The sequence below is a fragment of the Ammospiza nelsoni genome, chromosome 6 (assembly GCF_027579445.1).
Source record: "Ammospiza nelsoni isolate bAmmNel1 chromosome 6, bAmmNel1.pri, whole genome shotgun sequence".
Taxonomy (NCBI): Eukaryota; Metazoa; Chordata; class Aves; order Passeriformes; family Passerellidae; genus Ammospiza; species Ammospiza nelsoni.
The window spans coordinates 62,710,330-62,727,657 of NC_080638.1; the positions used below are offsets into that span (position 1 = coordinate 62,710,330).

A 17,328-nucleotide genomic window follows, 5' to 3' on the forward strand; every position below is an offset into this window, starting at 1 on the left:
TAACATTTTTCCCATTTTTTAAAAATTTTTCCTTCTATATTTTGCACTCCAGGCAGCCATTCCCTTTGGCTCAGAGGAGAATTGGGCAACTGGTCCTGAAATTCCAGCGTGAGCAAGCAGGTCATGACCATCCAGATAAATAAAGCTCAAGGACCCAAAGATCTTCCTAAAGTTTTTTGGCTCCTTTTCCAGCTGAGCACACCCTTAGCCATGATGGGAGCCCCAAAACTGAGCCCAGAATTTGCTTTTCCTCCTGCTGAGGAATTATTTGGGAATGAAGGGCCAACTGTGCCATGCCAGTGCTGGGTGGGATGGTGCCAAATTTGTGTTCCCAGTGTTGGCACCAGGATTAATGACATTCCATGGGCGTTGGGAGCACCCCAGCTTCACCCCCATGGGCAGGCACATCTGGAAAACCTATTCCTAAACTTCCACAGCCCCCCAGCCACGGGGTGCTGCCAAAAACTCATTTGAGTGAGAGCAGCCCCTGCCTGACATCTGCCCACACGCATTTGGGAGGCCAGGAGACTTCCTGTGGGCATTGGCAGCCTGACAGGAGTGACCTCAACCCTGCCTTTTTTAGGGTGGGTATTTTTGGGGGTGGTGTTTTGATAACAGGTGGGAGCTCTGCCTGCCTCTCCCTGCCTGTGGGATGGGCAGGTTTGAGGGAAGAGCTCAGAGATGGGGAGGAAATTGTGCAGCTCTGTTAAAAAAATGTCATTCTACATCTGCAAAAATGCATTTTATTGCCACTTTATAGGAAATTGGAGGCACCCACTTCCCCCTGCCAGCCTCTCCTGCTGCCTCTCCCCCCATTCCCGTGGTTTCATCCACATCCAACACATTTCCTCCAGGAGCCTGATCTACCCTGAGCAGCATCACAAGCACAAACCCACACATGATTCAGCAGGCTCCTTTGAGACACATTTATTATTTAAACATTTAAATAATAACTCTTTTTTTTTTTTTAATTTTTACATCACCTCGCCTCACAAACCACGGAAAAGCCCCAAATCTCGGCACTTTTGGGCTCCCTGAGCAGAGCTGCAGCTCCCAAATGAGATCCCACACTGGGAATTGCACAAATGCCACTGGGTGTGTGGGATGTTCCTCAAATGGGAGCCACAAGAAAATCCCTAATGGCAGTGGTGGCCTTGGGATGTGGAGTTGGGCGCTCCTCATCCCAGTGGGAGCCATCCTGGAGTCCCAAAGAGCAAGAGGAATCCCAGAAAAACAAAATAGTGGTGTTGAAGGGTGATGTCCAACTTCAAAACCTGCATGGTTTTGCAGTTGGTTTTTTGATTTTATTGATTTTTTTGCATTTTAGTTTAAATAAATATTCATCCCAATCAAGGACAAACCCAAACCCCACCAGCAGCACCACCCTGGATGTGGTTGAAGCTCATGGCTGTGGCCATTCCCTGGTCAGGCTCTTTATTCCCTTTGCTGGCTCTTCCAAAGGGAATTTCCAAATGGGTTCTGAGGAGAGGCTGCTCTGCTCCATCACAGCACCAGGGAAGTACCAAAATTTGGCTTTTTTAGTACTTTGGTGCCCCTCAGGGACCCACCAGTGCCTAAAATCTCAGGGCTGTGGCACAGACAGACAGACAGACAGGCATGAGCACACAGACCTGGCCCTGAAAAAGTGCATTTCTTTAGGCAACCAGCCTAAAATAATGGGGATTTTTTAATGACACACTGCTCCCTTCCTCTCCTTCCCAATCCTTATGGATCTGGGGACACAGATGGGTGTTTGCAGCCACCCAGCCCCATCTCCAGCAGCTGTGCATCCCAAAAACCCACGGAGACCTTGCTGGGCAGCACACCTGGAACCTCTGCTTCCCAACACCCCCCAGCCATGGGGTCACAACAAAACCCCCCAAGCTTCACCCCCAACCCTCCCCAGCAGGGCTGAGCCCTCCTCCAGCCCTGAGGGTGCCAGCAGCACCCAGGGATTCACCAGTCCTTCCAACCCCAGGGATTCACCAGCCCTTCCAACCGCAGGGATTCACCAGTCCTTCCAACCCCAGGGATTCACCAGCCCTTCCAACCGCAGGGATTCACCAGCCCTTCCAACCCCAGGGATTCGCCAGCCCTTCCAACCCTGTCCTCCTGCACTTCTGTCCCTGTGAGAGGCCACAGGGACTTCCCAAGCGACACCTGAGCCACCCCCAGCTGGCCCAGGCTGGCAGAGCTTCACAGAATCACAGAATTCACAGAATCACTGGGTTGGGAGAGACCTTCAGGATCATGGAGCCCAACCCAGCCCCAACACCCCAACTCAGCCCTGGCACCCAGTGCCACATCCAGGCTTTGTTAAACACACCCAGGGATGGGGACTGCACCACCTCCCTGGGCAGCCATTCCAGAACTTTGTCACTCTTTCTGTAAAAAACTTTTTCCTCATATCCAACTTGAATTTCCATTGGCACAGCTTCAGACTGTGTCCTTTGGTTGTGTCAGTGCTGCTGCAGACAGAGCCCAGCCCCAGCTGGGCACAGGCACCTTTCAGGAGCTGTGCAGAGTGATGGGGGCACCCCTGAGTCTCCTTTTCTCCAGGCTGAGCACCCCCAGCTCCCTCAGGGCTTCCTCACAGGGTTTGCGTTCCAACCCCTCTCCAGCCTCATTCCCTCCGGCCGCTCCCCAGCATCTCCACACCCTTCCCACACTGAGGGGCCCAGAACTGCCCATCAGGAGGCTGCATCCCCCCGGACCTACTGCCCACAGAGGTGTGGCCGTGCTGGCAGCTTTGTGACAGCAGAGGACACGGCGTGGCCGCCGGGCGCCGCGGGGGTGAGCTGGCAGCAGAGCACGGAGCGCATGAGGCGCAGCACGGGCGGCCGCAGGATGGCAAACACCCACGGGTCCACGATGGAGTTGATGGACAGGAAACGCAGGGCCAGCAGGTCCCAGCCGTGGTCACCCTCTGCCTCGCTGAGCTTGTTCACGTAGGCGCGGATCTGTGGGATCGGGGCGGGAGAGGAGGTTAAAAACGGCCTGGCTTGGGTCTATTGTTGTTCTGCTAGGCGGGGTTCAGCCAAGGCACATCCAGGGAATTCACGGGATTCACAGGATTCACGGAATTCACAGGATCACAGAATCATGGAATTCACAGGGTCACAGAATGAACCGAATCACAGAATTGACAGAATGACAGAATTCACAGAACGACAGAATTGACAGAATTCACAGGATCACAGATTTCACAGAATGAGAGAATTCACAGAATTCACAGAATCACAGAAGGACAGAATTCAGAGAATCACAGTATTGACAGAATTCTCAGAATGACAGAATTGACAGAATTGACAGAATTGACAGAATTGACAGAATGACAGAATTGACAGAATGACAGAATTCACAGAATCCATGGAATCAGAGAATGACAGAATCACAGAATTCACAGAATCACAGAATGACAGAATTGAAAGAATTCACGGAATCACAGCATCACAGAACGCACAGAATTCACAGAATGACAGAATTTGCAGAATGACAGAATTGACAGAATTCACAGAATTCACAGAATGACAGAATTCACAGAGTGACTATGACAGAATTCACAGAATCACAGAATTTGCAGGATCACAGAATCACAGTATCCACAGAATCACAGAATGACAGAATTGACAGAATAAACAGAATTGGCAGAATTCATAGAATCCACAGAATTCATGGAATTCACAGAAGACAGAACTCACAGAATCACAGAATTCACAGAAACACTGGATTGGGAGAGACCTTCAAGATCATCCAGTCCAACCCAGCCCCAGCACCTCAGCTAAACCCTGGCCCCCAGTGCCACATCCAGGCTTTGTTAAACACACCCAGGGGATGGGGACTGCACCACCTCCCTGGGCAGCCATTCCAGAACTTTATCACTCTTTCTGTAAAAAACTTTTCCCTGATATCCAACCTGTATTTCCCTTGGCACAGCTTGAGGCTGCGTGCTCTGGTTCTGTCAGTGCTGCCTGGAGGAGGTCCATCCAACCTGGTCTGGAACCCTTCCAGCCACAGCTTCTCTGGACAACCTGTATCAGGGCCTCACCATCCTCACAGCAAAGAATTTTTTCCCAATTTCCCATCTAAACCTCCTCTCTGTCAGTTTGAATCCATTTCTCCCTGGTCCTGTCACTCCAGGCCTTCGTAAAGAGTCCTTTTGAGTTCCTTTCAAGTACTGGAAGGTCACAATTAGGCGACCTCAAATCCTTCTCTTTCCCAGGGTGAGCAATCCCAATTCTCCCAGCAGAGCTGCTCCACCCCTTCAATCATCTTGGTGCCTCCTCTGGATTTAGTCCAACAGCTCCAGGTCTCTGTTGTGCTGGAAGGACCCCAGAGCTGGACACAGCCCTGCAGGGGGGTCTCACAATCACCTCCCTCAACCAGGGAGAAATCACAGGGAGAAACAACCCCGAGTTTGGGCTCCCAGGATCTGCCCCCCCAGGCAGCTCTTTTGGGGCAGTTTGGGCTGTCACAGCAAATTTGCCGACTCTGTGGTGTGGGAATCCATAAAATCAGAGGGTTTTGGGGAAGCTGCAAAAGGCAGGCTCAGAGACAGCAGAACGGCGATTGGAGCTAAGCAGCAGCCATGAGATTGGTCAGCAGAAAAATTGTTTAAAAAGTAGAAAAGCAAGGACAAATAGAACAATGATCTGTGTACTAACACTTGTCTTGAATAACTCCCTAAGCTACAGAAAACTTTATCTAGTGAGATATTAGGAAGTTTGAAGCTTAATAATGGAACTCTGTAAGGCTTAAAAGCGGGTATTGTATTCGAAATAAGCAAGCATTGTTTTAACCAAACGTACCTGTGTTTACAGTGGTTGGATAGAACTGCTGTCAATGTGCTTTTGCTTTGTGGGAAAACTTATAAAGTAAGTTGGAACATTAAGTTCTGGGATGTGAGCTGATGGCATCTTCCCATTGTCATAACTGTGAAAAATGCATGCATTTTATGATTGGCTTTTCGCAAATATTAAAAGTGTAGTGTTAGAAAGCAATGCTGTATTAATTTTCTTAAGTACTGTGTTAAATATAGTTTTAGGTTATAAAAATTGTTAAAATAGAAACTGTGCTGTGTAAGATGCTTTGTTTAAAAGAAAGGACTTACAGCGAGATAGCAGCCACAGGACACCTGAATCTTTCAGAGAAAAAGAATTTATTGCCTTCTTATCGGAAGAAACAAACTTCTTCCCATCTTGGAGGTGCTGTTAGGATTAGAGGGGAGAAGTTGATGATGACCAGACAGAATCCTGTGTTTGAATGGAATTTATGCATCATGGATGAAGTGTATGAATATGCAACGAGCTATTGTTCTTAAGGGTTAATCCTTTGTTAACGGGGGTCCTTTTTCGGGCTTGTGATGCCCAGAAAAAGGTACCCGGACTGTCTGTAACTCTTTGTTTTTTATTGTCTCATATTGTCTTAATTCAATTTGTCCAAATTGTTACTACTCTGATTGTGTTACTATTTTTATAACCATTTCATTACTATTAAACTTTAAAAATTTTAAAACACAAGTGATTGGCGTTTTTCACAATAACCATGTAATGAGATGCTGGAAAATAAACCAGCTCAAGGCACGCTCCCAGCAGCCCCGTCCTGTTTGTGATTTGAACATTCACCCCCGGCCGGCGATGTGTGGGTTTAAATGAACTTTAAATGCAAGGCAGCCCTTCGTTCAGAGGCACGGTCAGACCCGAGCTGCTGGAGGAAGTGGCGTCTCTGGTGTCTCTGGTGTCTCTCACCTTGAGACCACACGGCAGCAGAACCGTGGGACAGCACGGAGGCAGAGGATGAGCAGGATGAGCGCTGAGACCCCGCCGCTCCTTCCTGCCCTGCCGACTCATCCCAGCCCGCGGGGTTTTCCGGGAAGGTGACTCAGCCCCCCTTACTCACTCGGGTCACCGCCACCCCCTCGCTGGGGCTGGGCACAGCAGGGATGGGGCTGGCAGCATCCCTGGAGCATCACTGGAGCATCGCTGGAGCATCGCTGCCCTGCGCGGCATCCCCCGGGTACCACCCTGCGATGGCACCGCACGCAGCATTTCCCAGCTCTGGTGGGGTCTGGGGAGGAATTCCCGGCCTGAGGGGTTTGTGTGTGCCTGGGCTGCTCCAGGGACACGAGAGAAAGTGTCACCCAAGGAGGAGGCTGGGTTTGAGCCGCTGCCAAGCGTGGCCCCACATGGGAAAGGGGAAGCTGGCTCTGGACAAGGCCACATCTGCCCCCACAGGCCCCACGGGAGCCCGGCCAGGGCTGCTTTCCCAGCCCCTCTGCCCCCAGCACGCTCTCAGGGCCCTGCCCAGCCAGGGGTTCTGCTCCTCCTGAGCACAGCAGCCAGCCCAGGGCTGTTCTGGGGCACGGGAAGGGCTGCCCATCATCTCTGGGGTCACGGTCAGGAGCTGGAGTCTCCCAGGGCGTTGAGGCTCCTGGGATGCTCACGAGCATCTGAACATTATTTCTTTGTTCTAAAACCCTGGCTCGGCCGTATCCTGTGGTTATTTCCTTTTCCCTTAGGGAAAGCAAGGGAGGATGAAGGGAAGGCAGAGTCTATTTAACACCAAGAGTGTGAAATTAGCACTGGCTGTGCTCCCGGCCTTGCTGGGATCACTCCTAAAGGGACCAAATGATCTCCTGCCCTGGGGGGCTCACACACCCGGGCTCTGGAAAAGCACCTGGATGGGTGAGAAGTGGCCCTTGGGAGGGCAGAGCCCAGACAGAGGCAGGGCACTCGCTCTCTCCTCTTCACTTTGCTGTTTGGATCCCGGATTTCTGCTGGCAGCCTCGTGCATGGATGGGGCACGGGATGTGGGGACGTCCCTTGGGATGCCACGTGCTGTGGCTGCCGTGCCAGATCTCTGTTCCCAGAAATCTCCCAGATCTGTGCCAGCGCCTCAGCGCTGCTGCAGAGGAGCAGAAACCTCTGTCTGACAGCGAGGTGGGCACAGCCTCCCTCATCTCCAGCTCTGTCCACAGAAATCTGGGATAACTCATCCCACCCAGCACGGACATCCACTGCCTCCAGCCCAGGGCAGCTCCTTCATCCCCTCCCTAGAAGTGCAATTGGTTGTTTTGCCATCCCTCACACCTCCACCATGAGCTCCTGGATCCTGGGAATCTCAGTGATGATGATGTGTGGTCCAGGAGACCCTGCCTGAGCCACACGGCCTGGCCTTGGAGCCTCTGTGGGGTGGGAGGGCACCTCTGCTCCTGCCACATGATTCTCCTTGCCACTCCATTCTCCTGTCAGACCATTCTCCTGTCAGACCATCCTCCTGCCACCCCATTCTCCTGTTAGACCATTCTCCTGTCAGACCATCCTCCTGCCACATCATTCTCCTTGCCACTCCATTCTCCCGTCAGACTATCCTCCTGCCCTTCCATCCTCCTGCCACCCCATTCTCCTGTTAGACCATTCTCCTGCCACTCCATCCTCCTGTCACATCATTCTCCTGCCACCCCATCCTCCTGCCTCTCCATTCTCCTGTCATCTCATTCTCCTGCCCTTCCATTCTCCTGCCACTCCATCCTCTGCCACCCCATCCTCCTGTCACCCCATTCTCCTGCCACCCCATCCTCCTGTCACCCCATTCTCCTGCCAGCCCATTCTTCTGCCCCCTGTGATCCTGACACCCCATCCCATTCTCCTCCTGGCCCTGGGGACACAGGGAGGGATTCCCCATTCCCCACTGATGTGCACATTGCCAAGCTCATGGCTGAGCTGTGCTCTCCCAAGCTTTCACCCCAACCCTCGAGATCTGGCCAGCAGACTTGGGGGATGCTTTACAAAGGCCAGGAGAGAAATATGAGCGCTGGGGAGAGAGAACACCCAGCGCCACTCACCGTGAAGGGCAGGGAGCAGATGACGAAGGTGATGGTCATGATGGAGAGCAGCAGCAGGTGGTCGATCTCCTCGGCCATGGAGAACATTCTCCGCCCGCAGCCCGCGGCCCCTCGGGGCTGCTCGGGGGCGGCCACCCTGCGGCTCCTCTGCCCGCGGCGGTGCATGCGGGCCAGGTTCGCCATCACGCTCAGGTTGCACAGCAGCACGGCCACGATCAGCAGCAGCAGCAGCGTGGCGTACAGCAGCGAGAAGGCCACGTCCAGCCCGCGGTGCGGCTCCAGGTGCATCTGGATGAAGCACCAGGTGCCGGGGCAGTACTGCACGTAGCGCCCGAAGCCCAGCAGCGGCAGCGAGCACAGGGCGGCCGAGAAGGTGTAGATGGCCGGCAGGACCACCAAGCCCGTGCGGGGGCTCAGGAAGCGCTCGTAGAAGTAGGGGCGCCCCAGGGCCAGGCAGCGCTCCAGCGCCATGGTGAAGAGGATGAGCATGGTGGCGAGGCCGAAGAAGCTCATGGCGAAGCCGAAGTAGAGGCAGATGTGCCCTCCGCGGGCCAGGCTGGTCAGGGTGAGGTTTCGGTGGTAGGAGGCCAGCACCAAGGGGCTGACGGAGCAGGTGCCCAGCAGGTCGGTGACCACCAGCGCCAGCACCAGGACGTGGAACAGCGCGGGCGGGCGCTGCCGAGCCCCGCGGCGGCCCCGCAGCAGCAGCGCCAGCGCCAGCAGGTTCCCCAGGAGCCCGGCCGAGAACATGAGGGCGCTGACCAGCGGGCGAGCCCCGGCCGGCAGCGCTTCCCCGGCGCTCCCGTCCGCCCGGCCCGTCCCGTTCATCGCCGCACGCCCGACTGCGCCGCCGCCCCCGGCCCCGGCACCGGCACCGCCCGCCCCGACGGCACCGCCCCGCCCGCCCACCGGCCCCGGCACCGCCCCGGGCCCCGGCACCGCCCCGGGCCAGCGCTCACGGGGATGGACGGAGCGGAGGCGGGGAACGCGCACGGACCGAGCCTGGCCCGACCGAGAGTCCCGGTACCGGCCTGGGAGTCCCGGACACGGCGAGTCGCGCTGCAGTCCGGGATCCCGGTACTGGTGCGGGAGATCCGGACACGCCGAGTCCCGGTACCGATCTGAGAGCCTCGGACACGCCGAGTCCCGGTACCGATCTGAGAGCCTCGGACACGGCCAGTCCCGGTGCGGGTCTGAGAATCCCGGTACCGGTGTGAGAGTCCCGGACAGGATCAGTGATAGTGCGAGTCTGAGAGTCTCGGTACCGATCTGAGAGCCCCGGACACGGCGAGTCCCGGGGCGGTCAGACAGTCCCGGTACCGGTGTGGGAGCTCCGGACACGGCCAGTCCTGCTGTGCGGCCAGTGCTGGTACCGGTCTGGGAGCCCCGGTACCGGTGTGGGAATCCTAGACACGGCCAGTCCTGGTACTGGTCCGACAGTCCCGGTACCGGTGTGGGAACGCTGGACACGGCCGGTCTCGCTACCGGTCTGGGAGTCCCAGTACCGTTCTGAGAGCTCCGGACACAGCGAGTCCCGGTGCAGGTCCGACAGTCCCGGTACCGGTGTGGGAGCCCGGGACACGGCCAGTCCCGGTGCGGTCCGAGAGCCCCAGTGCCGGGTCGGGAGTGCTCGGGCAGCCCCGGCATCTCTGGGACAGTCCCGGTGTGACCCAGCCCCGGCTCCGGCACTGCCCGACCGGGAGCGTCTCTTACGATCCTCCCCAGTGCCGGTCCAGGAGCCCCGGTGTCGGTCCAGGAGCCCCGGTGTCGGTCCAGGAGCCCCGGTGTCGGTTCAGGAGCCCCGGTGCCGGTCCAGGAGCCCCGGTGTCGGTTCAGGAGCCTCGGTGAAGGTCCGGGAGCCCCGGTGTCGGTTCAGGAGTCCCGGGGCCGGTCCAGGAGCCCCGGTGTCGGTTCAGGAGCCCCGGTGTCGGTTCAGGAGCCCCGGTGTCGGTTCAGGAGCCTCGGTGTCGGTTCCGGGAGCCCCGGTGTCGGTTCAGGAGCCCCGGTGTCGGTTCAGGAGCCTCGCTGAAGGTCCGGGAGCCCCGGTGCCGGTCCAGGAGTCCCGGGGCCGGTCCAGGAGCCCCGGTGTCGGTTCGAGAGCCCCGGGGCACGGGGCAGTCCCTGTGCCAGTCGGAGCAGCTCTCAGGGCCGATCCCGGCACGGCTCCAGCAGTCCCGGTGTGGCTCCGGGAATGCCATGGAGCCCCACTGTATCCCGGTGCCAATCCCGGATCCCGGTGCCCTCCAGGAGCCCCTCGGTGGTCAGAGAGTCCCGGGGGTGCCCTGGGCCAGCTCCAGTCCTGGTGCAGAACCAATCCCAAACCCCCTGAGCCCAGCAGAGCCCAGGCTGTGCAGGGCGATTCCCATTGCTCCAGAGGAGCCCACGGAGAATTCCCTGCCCATAGCTGGCACCAGGCCATGTCCCCATTGTCCCCTCTCCTGCATGCCATCAGAGGTCCCCAAGAGGCGCAGCCTCACCTCAAAGCCCATCCATCCCACCCTCTGCCATGGGCACCTTCCGCCATCCCAGGCTGCTCCAAGCTCATCCAACCTGGGACACACCCAGGGCTGGGAAATCCACACGCTCCATCCCAGTGGCCTCAGATGCCCCCTCCATCCTTCAGGACACCAGCCCTCACTCAATCTCCCTTTATTTCTTCACAGGTAACTTCCAGAATAAAAACATCTTTTCCCTCCCGTGGCCCTGGGGCTGTCCCGACAGCGGTAACAATTTTATTTTTAATTTAGTCTGTGAAAAACGCCAATCACTTGTTTTTGAAACTTTAAAAGTTTGATAGTAATAAAATGGTTATAAAATAGTTATATAATTAGAGTAATAATATTTTGGACAATTTGAATTAGGACAATGTGAGACAATAGAGACAATGAGTTATGGACGTCCAGGTACCTTTTCTGAGCAGCATGAGCCTGAAAAAGGCCCCACGTTAACAGAGGATTAACCCTTAAAAACAACAGCCTGTTGCATATTCATACAGCTCATCCATGATGCATAAATTCCATTCAAACCCAGGATTCTGGCTGGGCAGTGTCAGCTTCTTCCTCTGAATCCTGACGGCGCCTTCGAGGCAGGAAGAAGTTCATTTCTTCTGATAATGGAGCAATAAATTCTCTTTCTCTGAAAGATTCAGGTGTCCCGTGGCTGCTATCTCAGTGAGAATCCTTTCTTTAAAAAAGTATCCTACATTGCATCGTTTCTATTTTAACATTTTGTCATAACCTAAAACTATATTTAACGCACTACTTAAGAGAATTAACAGAGCATCACTTTCTAACACAACACATCTAGCATTCATTTTAATATTTGCGAAAAGCCAGTCATAAAATCCACATTTTTCACAACTCCCTGCACCTCAGTGCAACACTGCAGCGGGGCAGGGACACAGCAGGTTGCAGCCCCAAGAGCTGTAACAATTTAATATTTAATTTATTCTCTGCACACCTCAGGAACAGGGCAGACCCCAGCAGGGACACCGAGCAGGTTGCAGCCCCAAGAGCTGTAACAATTTAATATTTAATTTATTCTCTGCACACCTCAGGAACAGGGCAGACCCCAGCAGGGACACCGAGCAGGTCGCAGCCACACCGGTGGCTTTGGCTGTTATTTTAAAACCCACACTTTTGTAACAGGAACTTCGCAAAGGAAACTCGGGGCACAACAAGCTCCAGGGCCGGGGGAGCTGCGGTTTGTGGCAGCGCCTCCATCTCCGAGGGGCCACTCCCAGGCTGGCTCTGCTCTCTGCTCTCTGCTCTCACACAGCTCCAAGCGCTCCTCAGAGGGCTGGCGGTGAGCAAAGCCACGGCCCCAGCTCTGTTCCCGCGGTCAGATCAATGGTGGGATGGAGGGGATGGTGTTCAGCCATCCCAGACCACCTCACCAGCAGGAAAACACATCCCAGGAGCTCTCTAAACCCTGCTTCCAGCCCTGACCCAGCAGAGCACCCCAGCACAGGGACACATCTGCAGGCGGGATCCATCCTGTTTGATTCCAGAGGGCTGGGGGGCACCTGGCACAGGCTCAGCCTCCTTTGTGCCTCCCAAAACCCAGCTGTGACAAACGCCAATCACTCGTTTTTAAAATTTTAAAAGTTTAATAGTAATAAAATGGTAATAAAAATAAGTAGCACAATTAGAGTAATAACAATTTGGACAAATTGAATTAGGACAATATGAGACAATAAAAACAAAGGGTTACGGACGTCCGGGTACCTTCTCTGGGCATCACGAGCCCGAAAAAGGACCCCTGCCTACAAAAGATTAACCCTTAAGAACAATAGCCCATTGCATATTCATACACTTCATACATGATGCATAAATTCTAATCAAACACAGGATTCTGTCTGTTCATTGTTAACTTCTCCCTTCTAATCCTAGCAGCGTCACCCAGGCGGGAAGAAGTTCATTTCTTCTGATAAGAAGGCAATAAATTCCTTTCCCTGAAAGATTTAGGTGTCCTGTGGCTGCTGTCTGCTGCAAGCGCCTCATTCCTTTATTAGGAAAAAAACCCCACTAGCATAGTTCTTATTTTAACTACGAAAGTTACCTTCTAACTACAAGACTACATCTATTTAAAATGTTAACACAGCACTACTAATCAATACATCGAAATACATGTTCGCCACTACTAATCAATACACAGAAATTCATATTCACCACTACTAATCAATACATCGAAATTCATATTCACCACTACTAATCAATACATAGAAATTCATATTCACCACTACTAATCAATACATAGAAATTCATATTCACCACTACTAATCAATACATCAAAATACATATTGTAAATACCTGCGTAGAGCCATATAGTATGCACTTATATCACACAGCTGGGGCCGAGCCCTGCCCTGATCCACGCAGGCAGCTGCAGGATGCCCAACCAGAGCCCCTTCCCAGCAGCAGGCACCCTGTAGGGGTGCTCCAAGGCTTTTCCCAGCCTCCCACTCCTTTCTGGCATTCCCTGTCACAGCTCAGGAAGGGGTTTTGGCTCCTTCTGGAGCTCATTTTCCTGGCAGCCTAATGGAGCCTTAAATACCCTTCTGGGGCTTCAGGCTTCTCCACTGACAGTTGTCTCTGATGGGATTTTTCTGCAATAATAGGAAAATTGCTGGGGTTTTGGGTTTTGTTTTTTTGTTTGTTTGTTTGTTTTGTTGTTGTTTTGTTGTTGTTGGTTGGTTGTTTTTTTGTTTTTTTTTTGGTTTTTTTTTGTTTTTTTAATTCATTCCCCTTGGTGTGCTGGAAACCAGGAACAGGCTGCTTGGTACAATCTGTCCTGCCTTGGGAAGTGTTTGTTTTCTTCCCCTTGCTTCCATGTTTAGCTCCAGTCCTGCCTCTAGCGAGGGCCATATCAAATCCTAGAATTATTTAAGTTGGAAAAGTCCTCTAAGGCATTGAGTCCAAGCATTCCCCCAGCACTGCCAAAGCCACCGCTGACCCCTGTCCCCAAGTGCCACATCCTCACAGTTTTTAAACCCCTCCAGGGATGGGAACTCCACCTGGGGCGGAGAAATTTTCTCCAATATCCAACTTAAACCTCTCCTGGTGCAGCTTGTGGCTGTTTCCTCTTGTCCTGTCCCTGTTCCCTGGAGCAGAGCCCCATCCCCATGGCTGTGCCCTCCTTGTGCAGAGCCACAAGGTCCCCCCTGAGCCTCCTTTGCTCCAGGCTGAGCCCCTGCCCAGCTCCTCAGGGATTCTGCAGCCCCTGCCCAGCTCCTCAGGGATTCTGCAGCCCCTTCCCAGCTCCTCAGGGATTCTGCAGCCCCTGCCCGGCTCCTCAGGGATTCTGCAGCCCCTTCCCAGCTCCCTCAGCCTCTCCTGGGGCTCCAGACCCTTCCCCACCTCCGTTCCCTTCCCTGGACACACTCCAGCCCCTCATACATCCTTCCAAGGTTTGTTGGCGTTGTTTTCCCTACAAGATTTCATCCCTTTTGAACCAAACCTGTTTGTGGTGAGTGGATTTCACCCCTTTTGAACTAAACCCGAATCCTGACTTGTGTTTAACAAATCCACACACTTCTCTTCCAAACCTTCCCACCCCTTATCTCATGCACCAGAGCATGATGAGTGGATTTCACCCCTTTTTGAACCAAACCTGTTTGTGGTGAGTGGATTCCATCCCTTTTGAGCAAATCTGTTTATGGTGAGTGGATTTCACCCCTTTTGAACCAAACTTGTTTATGGTGAGTGGATTTCATTCCTTTTGAACCAAACCTGTTTTTGGTGAGTGGATTTCATCCCTTTATGAACCAAACCTGTTTATGGTGAGTGGATTTAATCCCTTTTGAACCAAACCTGTTTATGGTGAGTGGATTTCATCCCTTCTGAACCAAACCTGTTTGTGGTGAGTGGATTTCATCCCTTCTGAACCAAACCCCCATCCTGACTTGTGTTTAACAAATCCACACAACATTTCTCTTCCAAACCTTCCCACCCTTTATCTCGTGCTCCAGAGCTTCCAGCAGCCTCAGTGCCCACCCTGGCCAAGCAGGGCTGAGCATGGGCCAGGTTTGGGGTGCATGGGTTAAAAACCAGAGGAAGGCACCCCTGGGCTGGCTGCTGGCAGCCCTGGCACTGCTGCCTGCCCAGGCATCTCCCTGCTTCCACAACAGCTGAAAAATGCAGGAGGCAATAAAAAAAATAAAATAAAAAATGAGCTGTTTGCAAGAGCGAAACAATTTGTCGGGAAATTAGCTTGAGCAAAGTTGTGCCTGGATTTCATGAGCTAAAAAAAAAAAAAAAAACAAACCAAAACAACAGAACACCCTGAGTGTGATTTATGTCCAGGAAAGGAGCGGGATGCGGGGAGAGGGGATGCTGGTGAAGCAGTGACAGCGTGGGACAGGGCAGGGCTGGAGGGTGACAGGGACATGAAAGAGCCCCCAAAGGGCATCGCTGGTGTGGAGCTGAGCAGCCTCTCTTTATCGTCCCTTTATCGTCTCTTTACCGTCTCTTTATCCATTAGCACCAGGTCCAGCCCTTGGGGAACTCCAGGCTGGCTCGGAGGGTCCCCAGGGCAATGACTGAGCACTGCAGGAGCCTGGGGGAGGATGCGATCAGGGATCAGGGAGAGCTCCACAACAGTCCCCTGAGCTTTTTCGGCTCCTATTTAGCAACATTTGCAACCAACCCGCGCGTTGTCGGGATTTCTCATTCCAATTCTTATTTAATTTATATTTTCATTTTATTTTGATCGTTCCCAGACTCGGTAAGGAGGGGATCTAAGCTTCCACATAACTCCTGAAGCCTCAAACTGTACGTGTTTTAGGAAAAAAAAAATTCACCGAAAGAATAATAAAGTACTGGAATGCTGTTCCTAGGGAGGTGATGGAATCACCATCTCTGGATGTGTTTAAAAACAGACTGGACATGGCATTGGGTGCTGTAGCCTGGGTGAGGTGTGAGGGCACAAGTTGGACTCAATGATCTCACAGGTCTCTTCTAAGGTCATTATTCTGTGATGCTGTGACGCTGTGATTCTGGGATTCAGTGAATTCTGTGATTCTGTGATTCTGTGATTCTGTGCATTCTGTGATTCTGGGATTTTGTGATTCTGGGATTTTGTGATTCTGTGATTCTGGGATTTTGTGATTCTGTGATTCTGTGATTCTGTGCATTCTGTGAATTCTGGGATTCTGAGTTGAGGCACTGAAAAACGGGCTGCCCAAGGCACCAGCTTGGGGTGCAGAACGTCCCTGGGCTCCTGGCTCCTCCTGGCTGGGGACGTGCTGCCATCTCTGGCGAGGACGGGGACACGGCAGCCCCAGGAACAGCCGGGAGGGACGATTGATCCTCCTGGAGCCCAACCCTCGCTTGGCTCGCCCCGAGGCAGCAGCAGCGCCGGGCTGGAGACTCCGAGTCTGTTCCCACAGCAGGAAGGGCAGGATCCCGATTAAAAGCGCTGCTCCAGCCAGGGGAGCGTGTCAAGGTCACTGGGAAATGTGCGGTGCCAGCCAGGGAGCGGGGATGTGCAGGGATGTGCAGGGATGCTGCATACAGGGATGGGGAGGTCACTCGTGGCTCCATGGTTTATTTTCTGAGATGATAAAATCATGGATGGGTCAGTGATGAGGAGTTCGCATCATCTCAGGGGGAGTCTATTTTTGCACCTTAATAGAGAACAATGATTTGGTTTGTGTTGGTTTAATGACTGATTTCCATGGATGGTGGTTACCCTGGGATCCAAACACACGTCATGGGGCAGGGAATTTCCTGGGACTGGGACTTTTCCTGGGCCAGGGCCTCTCCAGGGGTGAATCCTCACAGGCACCAGGGGCAGATGATGCCCTGCACCCCCAGAATGCCCCCAGCTTGGAAATCTCATCCCACCTCAGTGACAATTCCATGATCCCACACCAAACTCTCCCAGCCTGGCCGTGCCTGCTCCGTCTGTCCCGAGTGGAGCACAGACATTTGGGGGAAGGAGATCCCAGTTTAGAGGGACACAACAAAGTTTTCCAGGGCTGTTATCTCACCTGGCTGAGTGGAACAGGTCCCCGGAAAGCCACGGAGCAGGCTGGGAGCTGTTGACTCTGCAGCCCCACGTGAGCCATCTCCAAGTCAATACCATGCCAGTAACATGAAACCAATCCATGAACCAACCCTCGTTTCCTTCTTTCTCCTCGGAAAAACCCAAGGAGAGGCACCCAGCTGGCAGCTCACAGGGGTCCCCAAAACATCCCCAAATGCAGCTCTGCCCTTTTCTCCAGCTGGGTGCAACAGCCAGAGCCAAGCCCAGCAGGTCACCTCCAAAAACTCCAAGATATTTTTCCTTCAAAAGCAGAATCTGTTTGGCACCAAGAGTAAACATCACGTGAGGGCAGGCAGGAACACGGCTACACCTTGCAAGGCTTAGCTAAACAGAGGAGAGAAATACCCTCTGTCTCCTCCAAGGGCACTCAACACTTGGTCATCGTGATTTTTTTGGCCTAAACAGTCACTTAAGGCAAAAATTAGATCCAGTATTCAATTCAACCTGTGGTCGAGAGGAAATGGATCTCCCATTAAAAGGATTGCCCTCTTGCACGCCAGGCTCTGTGTTCTCTCAATTACTGCTCTCATTAAGGCTCAGGACAGTCATAAATACTGAATTTAAATAATTAGAGCACAACAGGTACGGCTGAGGAGCACAAATGCAGCATCAGTGCTTGGAGTTTTCCAGAGGAGAGCGAGATAAGGGCGGACAAACCACAGCCCTGCCTTGGGAATAGGGAAGAGCCTGGGCAGGGGTGGAGGGAGGGATTCCAGGTGTGCCAGGGAGGGATTCCACCTGCATCCAGCTCCTCCTCACACCAGGAATTGCTGCTGGAATTTCAGAGTGCCTCCTGCTCCTCACCCAGTCTGGGGACACCCCAAACCCATTCCTTGGCACGGAATGGGATCATGCACAGGCCAAAGGTGATGAAAACACTGAACCACTTTTATTCCACAGGGACACACCCTCACTTCTCCTGAACCACACTCCAAAGC

The 17,328-nt window shown here is 53.4% G+C and overlaps 1 protein-coding gene across 1 annotated transcript; it reads right to left on the reverse strand.

Moving 5' to 3' along the window:
• Nucleotides 1–1,967: 1,967 nt before the first annotated feature.
• PTGER2 (prostaglandin E receptor 2) lies at nt 1,968–8,671 on the reverse strand. Its single transcript, XM_059475045.1, has 2 exons — nt 7,844–8,671; nt 1,968–2,960 (listed from the first exon to the last, which is right to left on the reverse strand). Exons 1-2 carry the CDS (start codon nt 8,669–8,671, stop codon nt 2,715–2,717), a joined length of 1,074 nt encoding a protein of 357 aa, XP_059331028.1. The 3' UTR covers nt 1,968–2,714.
• Nucleotides 8,672–17,328: the final 8,657 nt, after the last annotated feature.